Source organism: Periplaneta americana, chromosome 8, assembly GCF_040183065.1.
Source record: "Periplaneta americana isolate PAMFEO1 chromosome 8, P.americana_PAMFEO1_priV1, whole genome shotgun sequence".
NCBI classification, from domain to species: domain Eukaryota; kingdom Metazoa; phylum Arthropoda; class Insecta; order Blattodea; family Blattidae; genus Periplaneta; species Periplaneta americana.
The window spans coordinates 61,759,996-61,775,935 of NC_091124.1; the positions used below are offsets into that span (position 1 = coordinate 61,759,996).

Genomic DNA, 15,940 nt, shown 5'->3' on the forward strand with positions numbered 1-15,940 from the left:
TAAGAGGAAGGCAGAAAATAAGAAAGACTGGAGAATGTTGGATTTGCAGTGAAAGACCTGCCCTTGGGCAGAACACTACGAATGAATGACATAGAATTTAACATCGCCATAAGAAACTGATGTATAAAAACAATGAAGAAATAACAATCAGTGAGTCACACACAGTAGACCTATATTAACAATGCCCACAGTTTTGACGTATAAGACATACTCAGTGACAAAGTTGTGGACACTGTTTACAGTAATATACACTGTTAATAAAATTTGCTATTTTATATAATGCTTTGATTGACATATATTGTATCAGCTTTTCGATTATGTTGTCACACTTCCTCTAAGTCTCACCTAACTAACCGGTAGCATGAGTCTTATGAGAGCATTTAGATAAATGTGCACACGAGGCAGTGATAATAGGTATTCTGGCTTACACTACTATGATTGTGCAGCAGGAGTGATTTCTCCGGGCATGCTATGCTTGCCACGCAAGCCCAATATTTTCGTAGGATGTGTATTTCTCAAAATGGGATTACGTACATTAAAATTTCTTTTGATTTTTGGAATACTGTATAGGCGTATTACCATCCGCAGGTTTGTACACTGCAAGTATCGCAACGCTTGCTCGTTTCTCAGAGGTACAGGAAAGATGTAGAAATAGCGAGAACATGATGCGCGCGCAACTGCCTTCCTCCTTAGTCCGTCCTAGGCGCACGCGCACATGCTTCTGTTGTTTTATTTGAAGCTCTGGTCCGAGAGCTACACCAACGACTATTTAACGTTACACAGAGCAGTATTGACAGCAGGAATGTGCTGTGATTTGCGAGTGCAATGTAATTGTATGAGCGGAATGCATGTGTTAGCTGCTGCATGTATTATTAATTCTTAAACATTAATTTGAAGTATTGCAATGAGTTCGGAATTGTGTTATTGAAACCTTATTATTAAATCCATTTTCCTGAAGGACTATTCAAGCGAAGACAGACATAGAGAATATGTGCGCTCATTCAGTGCAGCTCAATACAACAATATGCATTGATTGGCAGGGTCGAAAAAACTAAATAAACTGTTTTGTTGGCCATGTTTGTTATATTATATCGAACTTCTACATCTGATAAACGAATAGAATCAAATACCTTATATGATTTATAACCCAAAAATAAAGGAGTATTAGTTATACCATAAGTAGAAATATAAGGCATAAATCATATAGAGCCTATAAATCTAGAATGACTCATAATGATTTCATAATTATAAAATAAATTATTTATGTGGAACTGATTATTTTTATTAATTATGAATTATTATATCCTCCCATCTTCCCCTATGAATAAAAGAGCAAGCCTAACTTTCGTGGACTAGCATTCGCCCCTGTTGTGCAGCAGTTTCTTGCATGCAACAACACAATAGTGGTCCCCAAGAACTCTATTTGCCAAACGGATAATCTCCTAGTCATTATTACAATTTACCTGTCAAACATTTTAAAACAATATTTTATAATTGGTTATCTAAAAATCCTCTTTATCCTGTTGGAGAGCTTCTAAACACAAATTCGAGTGAATTAATTAGTTTCTTAATTAATAAATTTAGTTATATTTTGTTAGTTTTCATTGTAGCTTGTTCTTTATTTCTTTAATGTACTGGTATCCTATGTATGATTATATTGACAAAGCCTGTTTCTATGCTTAATGGACTAATAAATTGAACTGAATTGCGCCACTTGTAATTTCTTCTTTCTCTCCAAACTGAAAAGTAAGATAAAATGGTGGATATTTGACTTCAAGGTGGAGGTTCAGGAAAAATTTCAAACAATGGAAACACCATTATAAACAAAAGAATTATAACAATTCTTCCAGCAGAAATAAATATGCACGATCGGTGCATCAACTCCTAAGAGAACAAATATGAAAGTGGCAGAAGTAATCAAAATCTCAGGTAGGTAGGTAATTTAATTTTTATGGAAAGAATCTGGAAACCTTTGTGTAAAAACTTGTGCATGCCTGAGTGTATGTATGTAGTGTATGTGTGTGTACATACATTTAACATTATATATGTCAGGATAAGGTATCTTCACATCTGTAACCTATTGTTATATTAGAAAGATTCTGCAGGTATTACAAAATTTGCATACAGTATCGAAAAGATAGTACCATTGCAAGCAAGAATACCTATTTTCCTTGCAAAGAGAACATGGTTGTGAAGAGTAGCTTGAATTTTGAAGTTGATCACTAGAAAATCGACCCAGTTTATTAATTTAAATTATTTTATTAGCAATAACTGGGAATATAATTAGTCAATTAATTTTTAAAAGTAGCTACTTAGTCATTGAACTTCGATTCAACTCGAAAATCGCGCAGATCCCATATCACTACTGGTGAATTCCAACTCACAACAACAATGAATTTGAATACAATTATTCAATGCTTATTTCTTTGTAATTGAAGTTTATTGTAGTCATATTTTAATACAATTATTCAATAACTTATAATTCTGAAGTGTCACAAAATAAAAGTTCGATTTTATAATTAAGTAATGCATAATATTTGCACAATACCTTAATCAACAATTCAACAGCAAGAGACTAGTAACATTGGACTTGATTTTCTTGGGATAAACATATTCCTTCCAGACTCCTGGAAGTAATTCCTTCGGCTGCTTGTTAGGTGGTCTCACCAAGTTGGGAGTGAATGGAATGACATAGTGATCTGTTTTTGGAGCTATATTATGTTGAAAGTAATACTGTAAAAGAATAATAATACTAATTATAATTTTATTAATACCTTAAAACTAAAAGAATTGCGGAAAATAGAAAGGTTGAAGACTGTTGGGTTTGTAGTTGGGTAAAAGACTATGAATGAATGACTGAATGAATGAATGAATGAATGAATGAATGAATGAATGAATGAATGAATACCCTTAAATACTAGTCAGTGATGTATGCAATGAAGAGGGGAAAGGAAGTGGCCACCCTACACCATTATCTCCTAGCTTAGTTACCTCATGAGTGATGTCTTATTGGTGTCATTTATGAGGTTCCAACCAGTCTTTGAAATTTTTGTAAAAAGAATGTTTCGTTTATAAATTGTACTGAACAATGTACATTTCTACAAACAAACAATCATCAAAATATTCCGACTGTCCAAGCCTTCTCAAATATTTCTCATTATTTAAAACTATAGATAAAATTCTGTACTTCTAAAAGAAAAGAGATATTGTATCTCTATTAAAGAAAAAGTTTTCATGAAATTTCTGATGGCTGATCTTAAAATAACAGCACGCATTATTTTAAAATATAATGTTCTTGAACTTTTGGTAGCAGCTATAGTGCAAACAGTAGTGCATTCATCTATTGTTTCATATAGGGCTCTACTGTATGATATAATTATAGGAAAAGACTACGTCAATATCAATAAATTTGAGATTCAGATTCATTTCTCACGCTTAAAAGGAAGCCCAAAATATATTTATGCACGATTGGTTACCCCATTACCCAGCATTATAATGACATTTATTTACTATTGACTATAACTTATACCAGAAACATTTCGAGTTTCTAATCACATATTGATTATTTTGAACACCTCTACCAAATCTGGAATCCATAGTGACAAAATATATATATAGATACAGTGTTCAATGACAGTCCTTGGACTAATTCTTAGCATAGTATGAATGGAAAAGTCCTCTACCATAATTATAATTGAATAATGGATGGGAAAATTAAATGGAATTAACATATTGATTATATGGAGGACAACAGATTAGTGACCAGAATTAAAGATTGGAAATCAAATTAAAAGGGAAATTTAGAATGTCCAAAACTAAGATTTAAAGGTAAGCTTACACAGCAGTCATGAATGGACATAACAAGCTGCAGACGTAATGCGAAAGAAGGAAGAATTATTATTTTACATGGTAATTTTTTATTCCATAATCTTTTTAACACATTAATTCAGAAATAAACATGTTTATAAAATGTATTTACATTAGAGTTCTCAGTTCCAACAAATATTTTGCATAATGTTTCTCATGATTATGGTTTAAGAGTATGTATTTATTTATTTAATCAGACAGGATTAAGGCCATAAGGTCTTCGCTTCCATCCTACCAGATAGCACATATAAATAGAAAAAAATATAAACACTGATGAAAATAATACAAATTAAATTAAAGCCTTATAGAGGGTCAACAGGGTCAAAAGAACACTAGTATAGAGCTCTCATCAAGCTAATACAAGAAAAAAAGAAAGAAAACAAAGATAGCAATGATGACAGTAACAACTGATAATGATGATGATGATGATGATGATGATGATGATGATAATAATAATAATAATAATAATAATAATAGTAATCGTAACAATAATAAATACATTACATATTAATTGTCAATTTTACAACAGCATAGTTACAATATTTATTATATGTCATGGGTTAAGCCGAAGTTGCGCAACCTAACAGGTGTTCAACAAACAATACCATGAACTAGAATGTGATTTCTTAATTCAAATCTGAACTCTGATATTGTCCGACTGTCTCTGACATGGTCAGGGAGAGAATTCCAGAGCCGTGAAATCAATATGCTGGAAGATGATAAGTAGAAAGATGTTTGTGCAGAGGAATAGAGAGGAGGTATATGTTCCTGGTTCAAGGTAGTGAAAGGTACACAAAACGAGATGCTAGGTAAGAGGGTGTGGAGGTCTGGATGATTTTAAATAGTAATAAGAGAGAGTTGAAGAATCTTCTTTCTTTAAGTGGATTCCAAGACAATTCTAGTAAAGGTGTTACATGATCGAATTTTCTAATGTTACAAACAAAACGAACGCAGATATTGTGAACACACTGTAACCTGTGGGCAAGATCAGTATTTAGATTCGTAAACAGAGAATTGCAATAATCGAAGTGGGGCATCACTTAAGTTTAGATGAGATTCTTTTTGAGGCTGAGAGGTAGAACGTTGGTTAAGTGTTTGAGGGAATGAATTATATAAAAAGTTTTCTTACTTATGTAGGTCACTTGACTTTCAAAATTTAAATTTGAATCTAAATATACTCCTAAATTTTTTACTGTTTTACTATATGTAATTGTGGTATTACTTATTTTTATATTTGATACAGTGCCTAGATCTATTTTGTTTAATGCCCATTATTATGGCTTGTGATTTGTCTGGATTTAGTCTGAGTCAAAATTTTTGTGCTCATTGAGCTACAGATGCTTGATCTTCATTAATTTTGATCACAGAGTAATTATTGTACAAGTTCGGGAATGAATGTAAAGTTGTAAGTTATCAGCGTATATGTGGTGTTTAGAATATTTTAAGATCTTTGTTACGTCATTTAAGTAAAGCGTAAAAAGTAATGGCCCAAGAACTGAGTCCTGAGGGATTCCAGCCTGTACAGTACACCAATTGGAAGAATGACCACAGGCTGATACACATTGTTGGCATTCGCGAAGGTAGGAATCAAACCAAGCTACGGCACTGTTAGAAAGATTGTAGTTTTTGAGTTTACATAAAAGGAGATATGTGTTAAGTGTGTCAAAAGCTTTGCTGGAGTCTAGTAATGTCAGTAGCATTAGTTCTCCTCTGTCACTGGCTTCTCGAATGTCTTCAATCTCTTTTAAAAGAACAGCAGTAGTACTGGTTCTTTAAATATTTCAATTATAAATAAATCAAATACATTAAAATAACAAAAACACTCAGTGCTAAATGCTGCTTTTTGTGCATGAATTTAAGAGAAGATGAAAGATTATACCTGTATCGGATTTGAGTTGATCAGTCTTGATTTACGCACATGAAAATAAAGATGCTTCGGATCTCTTCTTGGTAATAAATAAGTGGCTACTAATGACAGTGCTTGTGTAAGTAACCCCTTGTTCTGAGATGGTGTCGTTGCTGGCAGTGGTGATGTAGCTTTTAAATGAGCTACAAATTGTTCCAGGCCTATTGCTATCAATCTGAAAATAATAAAAATTAGACAAATCACACAGAAACGGGCTGCTAGACATTGTGTGTTTTAATTTTATCAGATTTTCACTGTGTGTTCCGGTATTTTTCTTCAGATATATTAAATAACTTAACTGTTGAAAATGCTTTTATCTCTCTTTTATAACAACGCATTAAGGACGTTTATAATCACTGTACTTTATATTACACTACTACAACAAAGTGAGCTACTTCTCTCTCTTTTTTTAAGTTTTAAACTTATATGAATTTTACAAGTTTATTCATGAAACTTCTTGGGTTAACTCTCTCTCTATTCAAATAAGTCATTATCAACAATATCAACGATTTTATCAAAATTGTTGTGTTAAAAACGAGAGTCCAAATTATGTTTAAATTGTTGATGTTCGACTAAGCAATTTAATATTTTTCATGTGAGTTAACAAACAAAATTTTCATTTGAATACACTACTGTGCGGTAAAATTCATTGTGTTTAAAAAGAGAAACGAAAATATGAGTTTTGCTATTTTATCATAAATATCAATCGATTTAAATAAGTAATTTCTTCTTACGACTCATAATTTCAAACAAACAATGAAAGAGGTTCTGGCTGATACTCTTTTATCAGGCAGTACATTTCGCTTGATGACATGTGTCAGAGAAAGAACATTTGTTGCATACATTTCAAGTCTGATTAGTTAACTATTATAGTCAGCGATGTATGCAATGGAGGGGGAAAGAAACTGGCCACCCTAACCCATTATCTCTTGATTTAGTTGTCTCTTAACTGATGCCTTACTGGTGTCACTTATGAGGTTCCAACAAGTCACCAGATTGCCAACTGAACATATATACATCTATTCTTAACTTATTTGAAAATTCTGTATGCTCCAAAAAAAAAAAAACAGTTCAACACAATTACAATCATGTATGTCAGCTCGTCCTGTTCCAAGAAAGTGAAAAACTATTTCTAAATTTCAAAGTCACTCTTTCCCACAACTCAGCAATAACACGTCATCTATTATTAGTTTATAAATTTGGATAGAAATGGTTGTGACTACCCTCAGAGTAATATATTGTATCACTGTACGAAATATATGTCAGGACTGCTTTCATCATATCACAAAGCCATTCTGATATCCCAAAGCAATTCTATTCAGTTCAAAAGAATGGAAGCAATTTTGAAAGATGAACTCATACACTGTACGGTGTGTCCCAAAAGTTTCCATACATAAGATGTGTAAGTTCAAAATAAAAATGTCACATAGTGTGCTCAATGTGACCAACCCGCTCCCCAGATCTCACACACCTTGATTTCTACCTCTGGGGTGACCAGGGAGAAATTCGGGATTCTCAACATGTGAGAGGTGACAAGAGAAAACACGGAATGTCATGAAACATCATTATCGAGAAAAACAAGTTTTAATACCTGAACATTCCTGGTTTTTAATTAGTGTACCAAATGTGTTCCATTTTATTTTATTTTTTCTGTGATTGGACAGTTCTGTAGTCTCAGTTGTCACCTCTAGAATGCACTAAAAATTGAAATTTCTTGATTTCCCCCAAAAGCTCTTATCGTCAAGTCTGTCATATAAGGATGGATATTTTGCAGCTTTTGCATTGGAACAGGTTCGAAAACATTCACTAACCTGTGTCTGACTTTCTAAGGCCGTTATATTGAGCACTTTATGTGACATCTCTATATTTAATTGACATTCCCTATGTGTGGAGACTTTTCGGACACCCTGTAGTGTGCTTTACACATAATTTACTTACGAATCTTCAGACAGAAGGTAGAAAGGCTTGCAGAAACCATCACATCTAAATGGATAAGGTGGTAAAAGTAATGGATACAAGAAAACTTCACTCTGGCTGACCAACTCTAACATCTGAGGTGGAAACTGACTTTGGTACATTTGTTTCTTCCGTTTATACTCCAACCTGAAACACACATGGCATTCCCTCCTCAGTCAAAAGAACAATCTTAAAAACATATCAAGTAGCTACATTTACATAAAGGAAGTTGAAAGGGCATATTCTGAAACAATCACTCTCCTTTATTTTTTTTGAGAGAGAAGGGGGAGAGAGAGGGTGAGAGAGACTTCAATGTGAAGTTGTAATTGCTTGACAAGGCAATAGACCAAAACTTTTATCAAAATGTATACTAATATAATTTATAATATATATTACTTATATCCTTCTAATGTTCAAAGTTCCCTGTCTGATTGGGCTGGGTAACTTTCTTGACTCCAGAATGTTTTCATTGAGGCTACTTCATTTTGAGCTGTTTTTGTTCACTGGATATCATTCAGAAAGTATTGTATGCATTACAGAGTTTTCACAGACAAAGCAATATTACTCCTGTACTGGTATAATTCTCATAGCCTCTATTACTGCAATTTAATCAATGGCAAATAAGAATTCATTAAGACAAAGAATATTGAAGAATATAGCACCATAATAATTTCACAGATTACTCTTCTTTTCACCTACAGGCAATGCTTTGTTAGTGAACCTATTCTTCTCTTCTTTTGATTTAACTAGGGATACTAATGCTGTGGTTTCCTGATGCCTTCCACGTCGCAGTTTACTGCCATTAAAGTATATCCGACCATGTCAGTAAATAAATATTGAAAGTTGTATCTAGTGCAATGCGCTAATACTGATAGCACTTCTTCTGCTGTCAAGAAAAGAGATTCTTCTGTTATTAAGATCGGTCATAGATTTCAGAAAAATGATTTTTCGCCACACTGAAGAGACATTTAGTGGAATGTTTACTTAAACGCAGACATATGCTAGACATTAGTTCTAGTAATGAAATATGTTCTTTACATTTAAAGATATATTGTGTAGTAATTATAATGTAAAATTACGTCAATCTTTGGGGAAAAATTATATCGTTTAAGTAAAATTTTATTAATTACCTGATCTCTCTTATTTCCACAAACATAACTGCAGGGTACAGAAAAAGAACGAGCTCGGTCCACTTCAGTAAATTGTTCAGGAGAGCAGTTTAAAATCTCTTTTTAGCATATACTTCCCTTTGTATGCCAAATCTAAAATCTGTCATAGCACTTAGACTGTTCATATTATCACGTGTTTCATCATAGGATTAAATTACATGGAATCCTACTACACACAAGCATAACTCATTTTTTGAAGAAAAGTACCTTCCAATTACTGTAAACTGTATGTATAAATAAATTTGAAACTTTTTTTATAATCCCACTTTTGTTTTAAATCATAAACTTTTTATCAACAAAAATATCTTTTAGAATACTAGAAACTGCATCTAAACTTAACTGCTGAAACTCTTGTGCTCACTACCATGCCAAAACAATTTAAAAGCCTTAAAATATATTTAAATGCAAACTTACGCCATATCTATTTCCCTCTGCATAAACCTGAAATGAAAAATACACACAATTAGTTCAATAAAAATAAAACAAGCATACGAACTTTACTACGTAAGTTCATACAATGTTCAATCAAGTATTGTATTATTTGATAAGTACTGCATCTTCAATAAATTAATATTTCTTCAGTTAAGCAATACTTCTACCTGCAAATCTAGTCTTTCAGGTAAAGGTTCCTGTAAAGCAGATTTGAATAATTTCAAGGGAAAAATTGTTCCGGGGCCGGGTATCGATCCCGGGACCTCTGGTTGAACGTACCAGCATTCTGCCAACTGAGCTACCTGGGAACTCCACCCGACACCGTCTCAACTTTTCCCTTTATATCCACACAACTCGCGTGAGCTGACGAAATGCCAGAGACCCACATCGAGTGCACACAATCTCTGTGTGACTTGGAATTGTGGTTTTCTGTTAACGTACACAGTGACGTATATATTATGCAAATCTAGTCTTTCAGGTAAAGCTTCCTGTAAAACTCGCGTGGGCTGACGAAACGCTAGAGACCCACAGAGATTGTGTGCACTCGATGTGGGTCTCTGGCATTTCGTCAGCCCACGCGAGTTGTGTGGATATAAAGGGAAAAGTTGAGACGGTGTCGGGTGGAGTTCCCGGGTAGCTCAGTTGGCAGAGCGCTGGTACGTTCAACCAGAGGTCCCGGGATCGATACCCGGCCCCGGAACAATTTTTCCCTTGAAATTATTCAAATTTGCTTTACAGGAAGCTTTACCTGAAAGACGAGATTTGCATAATTTATACGTCACTGTGTACGTTAACAGAAAACCACAATTCCAAGTCACACAGAGATTGTGTGCCTCGATGTGGGTCTCTTACGTTTCGTCAGCCCAAGCGAGTTGTGTGGATATAAAGGGAAAAGTTGAGACGGTGTCAGGTGGAGTTCCCGGGTAGCTCAGTTGACAAAGCGCTGGTACATTCAACCAGAGGTCCCAGATCGATACCCGCACCGGAACAATTTTTCCCTTGAAATTATTCAATACTTCTACCTGATATTCAATATTGGTGGATGATATCCAGATCTTTCTATCTTTTATTCATGTGGTTAGAACCTAAATTAGACGAGAATGAGGACGATTCTGGGCTGCTATGGCAATTATGGAGAGGCAGATGGCATAATACTTAATTAGAATCAATATTTAAAAAATTGAATATAGTAATGACCGAGTATGGGTTAAAGATAAATGAGAATAAAATATAGTATGTAATGAAGATATTAAGAAACTCAAACCAAATGACTATAAAATTATTTATTAAATGGGAAATATTTGGAAGAAGTGGAAAATTTTACTTATTTATGAAGTGAAATGAATAAACATGGAAAAATGGAACATGTAGCATGTAGAACTGGTATATATAAAAATATATACCAGTTCTACATGCTACGATCTAGTAAGTTTTGTTATGGAGTAAAGATATACGTGTAAAAATTGCAAAGAAATTATGTATATCATATTTTGAACCAGTTTTGACGTAGAAAACATGAGACAGAATACACAATGAAGAAAAGAAATATTTTGGAAACTGAAAAACTGAAAGATAGACAGAAAGGTAACGGAATTAGGTGGTTTGGACATGTTATGAGGATGGGTGAAGAAAGACTACCACAGAAAACACTAACATTAAAAGTTAGTACATGGAGACCTCTCGGAAGATCTAGGACAAGATGGAAAGATCAGGTGAAACAGTCTGTGAAAAGATGGGGGAAGTTCTGGGTGGAAGTAATGAACGAGAATATGTGGAATGATCGAGAAAACTGGAGGCTGGTATCTCACACTTGATCGCCATAAAGGGGACACAAAGGATGAGGATGGTGATGATGAATTATCTGCCAAATCATAAAAGTTTACTTACGTCCTAATCTCTACTGCTTCTGGAGAGGATGGACTCAGTTTTCTTTCCCATAACTCTATTATATTAAGTGCACCTTCCAAATTCGCAGCACAAAAGGCAGACTTTGGATTACCACCAGCAAGAAGATTAAGACTTACCTAAAATGAAGAAAGGAAGAAGAAAGAACTTCTCATTAGTACTCTTAGGACACTCAATAATGTTAAAATTGGTGCGAGCAAATTGCAAATACTTTCTCATACACAACTGATGAGTACAGTTTGAGACTTTCATGGCAATTAAAGTGGTGCGAGATTTTTGGGTACTTGTACTGTGCAATGGATATGGAAATATCCAATGTTTTGGAGCTATGTATCAGCTCCATTATCAAGGATGGCAAGAAAAAGGGGATGAGGAAACCATCTGTTGAATCAATTAACACATCCAATTACCCAACACAACACAAACAAACTGCATTCCGAACAATCAAGCACTATAAGGCCTATTCTTTACAGTTGTATTAGGTGTTTATTTCACTGCCTTACAAGCATACGAATATATAGAGGCTCCTTTCACCATCGCAGATTCCGTTTATGGTTCTACATTCTTTATCGCAATAGGCTTCCACAATGTTACACAGACTACTCAACATACCAATGAACCAACACGATTACAAGGAAGGGCTAAACACAATCAAATACATAGCACAAAAAAACGGATACAACCCCAACATAATCTATACTAATAATAAATCTGTAGCCAATATTTTTCTGGTAATTTTCGATTTTCCAAAAATAATTGGTGTTAACATGTATAATTAACCATCCTGAAACCGAAAATCGTAATTTTGAAATTTTTGTTTGTATATCTGTCTGTCTGTCTGGATGTTTGTTACCTTTTCACGCGATAATGGCTGAACCGATTTATATGAAAATTGGAATATAAATTAAGTTCGTTGTAACTTAGATTTTAGGCTATATGGCATTCAAAATACTTTATTTAAAAGGGGGGTTATAAGGGGGTTGAATTAAAGAAATCGAAATATCTCCCGTATTATTAATTTTCGTGAAAAATGTTACATAACAAAAGTTTTTTTAAAAATGATTTCCGATAATTTTTATTCTATGCAAAATTTTGATAGGACTGATATTTAATGACATAAATGAGTTTTAAAATTAAAATAACGCCATCTGAGGCGCTGCAATTAAATAAAAACAAATGACTTCGTCTATAAGGGGCTTTGGACAACAACAATCGAAAACTATTAAACATAGCCTACAGAGAATGTTTCTGTGTTTGTATGAAGTAATATCGGAAGCTAAATTAAATGATTTGTATAATTAATTATTATTTCACCATTGGAAAGTGTAGTTTCTCTAGATGGACATAATACTATAATGTTATTACAGTAACTTCTCAGTGAATCGAGAACAGGTAAGATTAAAATAGATTCTTATGCAAAGAAAACATGATAGGCTATTCTGTATATTCGTTTCCTGTATTTCTTAAAATAATTTTTATGAACACATTAATTTTCATCTCAGAGAATTAACGAACAGGGAGAGTGTATTGATTTAGTATGCAGTAATAGTACGTTAGCTAGCATTCCATTATTTTATAATTCAAATTTTAACTATGCTCAATTGAATCATGTTAAAATAAATAAAATACGTCATATGCAATAAATGCAATGCAAAGAATTGGTAATGAGCCAAGCAGATTATGTTGCGCTGTTGTAAAAGTTGTTCCTCCTGAGATTCAAGAGCCTCCACAACAAATTAAAAACTTACTTATCGGATTACATCCGTTAACAATCTTTTTTATATAATATATACTAATAATAAATCTGTAACCGAAATTTTTCTGGTAATTTTCGATTTTCCAAAAATAATTGCTGTTAACATATATAATTATTCATCCTGAGACCGAAAATCGCTTTTTTGAAATTTTTGTTTGTATGTCTGTCTGTCTAGATGTTTGTTACCTTTTCACGCGATAATGTTTGAAAGGATTTCGATGAAAATTGGAATATAAATTAAGTTCGTTGTAAGTTAGATTTCAGGCTATATGGCATTCAAAATACTTTATTTAAAAGGGGGGTTATAAGGGGGTCTGAATTAAATAAACCGAAATATCTCGCTTATTATTGATTTTTGTGAAAAATGTTACATAACAAAAGTGTCTAAAAAATGATTTCCGATATGTTTCATTCCAAGCAAAATTTTGATGGGACCAAATTGCACCAAAAACGGATGTTCTCTGAACCAAATGATCGTATTTTAATTATTTGCACGTAATAACAATTAAGAAACATGTTAAAGGAATTGTAATTGCACTAAATGAGTGGTCTCTGGACCAAAATGATCGCATTTTAATTATTTAAATACAATTTAAATTAAGTGACATATTAAACGATTTATCCTTCTATCAAACACGAATGTTCTATTTTAATTATGTAATTACTTTATATTTATTTCTAACAAGTGCAGCGGAGCGCACGGGTAAAGCTAGTAGACATTATAATACGAAAGACAAGACATAATGACAAAAAACATAAGAATACAACACTAACACAAAAAATACATTAACACTAACACAAGAACACAAAAAATACATCACAATAACATACAAAAACAACACACACAAGATTGCAACCTCATTCAAGAAATTAAATTACAACATCGCATAAAGAACAAGTAATATTCTACAAAACATCTCAACACACAAACAAACAAATACAACCACACAGGCATATACAAACTCAAATGTAACACCTGCAATAGCTTCTACATAGGACAGACAGGCAGATCATTTCAAACACGTTACAAAGAACACATCACAGCCATAACAAAATTACAAAACACTTTCACATATGCAGAACACATCACAAATGCTAACCACACCAACAGAGACATCAACACAGACATGAAAATTCTACACCTCCAACCAAAAAGCTAGAAACTAAACATACTAGAACAATACGAAATATACAGACACACAAAAACACATCCAAATGAAATTCTCAACACACAAAACTCAATTTCGAACACACACACTCTTTGACTACACAAACACACCCCCACACGAAACAAAACAAAAGGCACCAAGACCAGCAACAACCAGTTCTGAAGGTCAATAACAGACCGAAACATGTTAACCAGGTACAGTAATATTTAACACTTGAAAGACATATAATACATATTCCGAAGTGATATGTATGTATTTATTCACACTGCACTGGGTATATACCCGGTGGAAGTGGTAACTAATTACACTCAATAATGACAATAATAAACTTATTAATTAAAAATACAATTAATAATAATACTAATAACTAATACTAACAATAATAATAATAATAATAATAATAATAATAATAATAATAATAATAATAATAACAACAACAACAACAGGGAATATACTAAATTAAATGAAACGATCACTTAAAATAACATATGAAATAAATCTAATTTGTATCTTAAAACTAAGACCGAACTAAAACCCACAAGTATATGTTCATATCTGCACAAGTACCTTTCAAATTACACTTATTTCGCTGTCAACTCACTCACTGCACTGGAACTACGACACATTTCACTGATTCTATCCTGATTTCACTAACACTTCAAAAACATTTCACTGTTCAAATACTTTGCACTGCCACTATAAACTACAAAGCTTCACTGACAGGAACACGTTTCACTTACACAACACACTTCACTGACACGACATACTTCTTCACTGATACAACACACTTCACTGACACAACATAATTCTTCACTGATACAACACTTCAATAACAACATATCATTTACACCCTTTAAATACTGTGTATAATTACCGTCTATTAGTAAGATCCTTAAGCCTATTTTTAAATACATTTTTGGTTGTTGGTAAAGCCTTTAGTAAGTCTGCAGGTAAAGCATTCCAGTCCCTGATAGTACGATTGAGAAAAGAAAACTTTCCAGTGTCCGTCCTCTGCCTTCTTTCCCTCAATTTATATGAGTGGTCGTTCCTTGAAGAGTAATTTGGCAGCTGCAACCTATTTTTTACTTCTCTCCAGGCAGGCTCACCTCTGTATGTTTTGAACAGTGCGCATAATCGAATTCGCGTTCTCCTGTCCGTGAGTGTGTCCCATTTTAATGGTGAATTTTTCCGACAACACTTGAGAGCCCGTTTTTGAATCTTTTCCAGTGTCTTAATATGTTCTAATCTGTAAGGATCCCAACATGCAGCACCATATTCCATTACTGGACGTACTAGTGATTTATATGCAATCTCTTTGGATTTATCAGAACCTTTTCTTAGTACCCTCATCACAAAGTGTAACGCTCTCCATGCTTTTCCCGCTGTGTCTGTAACGTGTTCCCCCCAGCCGAGATCGCTGCTAAATGTTATTCCGAGGTATTTACATTTGTTAACTTCCAGAATGGTTTCACCCCCTAACGTATACGATGCAACTATTTTATTTCTTTTCCTTGTAAAGCTGATGGCTTTGCTCTTTAGAGAATTTATTTTCATTTTGTTGGCTATTGCCCAATCGTTTATTCTATTGAGGTCATTCTGGAGAAGAGTAGTATCTTCATGGCTTTTTATTTCCCTGTATACCATACAATCATCCGCGAATAAGCGAACCCTAGACAAGATATTAACTGGCAGATCATTTACAAAAGCCAAGAATAGTGTTAAAAGTTGTGTAATCAAGATGTAAAATAAGGTAAGTCTGTTTTTTCTTTCCAGCCATGGT

General features: G+C 33.5%; 1 protein-coding gene across 5 annotated transcripts in view; it reads right to left on the reverse strand.

Moving 5' to 3' along the window:
* LOC138704752 (GON-4-like protein) overlaps positions 1 to 15,940 on the reverse strand; it is a 65,006-nt gene that overhangs the window by 17,494 nt on the left and 31,572 nt on the right. For all 5 annotated transcript variants that reach the window (XR_011333422.1, XM_069832936.1, XM_069832937.1 and 2 more), the window contains 5 exons: positions 11,218 to 11,354; positions 9,313 to 9,339; positions 7,712 to 7,876; positions 5,747 to 5,948; positions 2,549 to 2,733 (listed from right to left, as the gene is read on the reverse strand). Coding sequence is in view for 4 of the 5 variants with exons in the window: in XM_069832936.1 (XP_069689037.1) it covers positions 2,554 to 2,733; positions 5,747 to 5,948; positions 7,712 to 7,876; positions 9,313 to 9,339; positions 11,218 to 11,354 (711 nt within the window). In the remaining variant the exon portion in view is untranslated. The remainder of the gene's footprint in view (positions 1 to 2,548; positions 2,734 to 5,746; positions 5,949 to 7,711; positions 7,877 to 9,312; positions 9,340 to 11,217; positions 11,355 to 15,940) is intronic.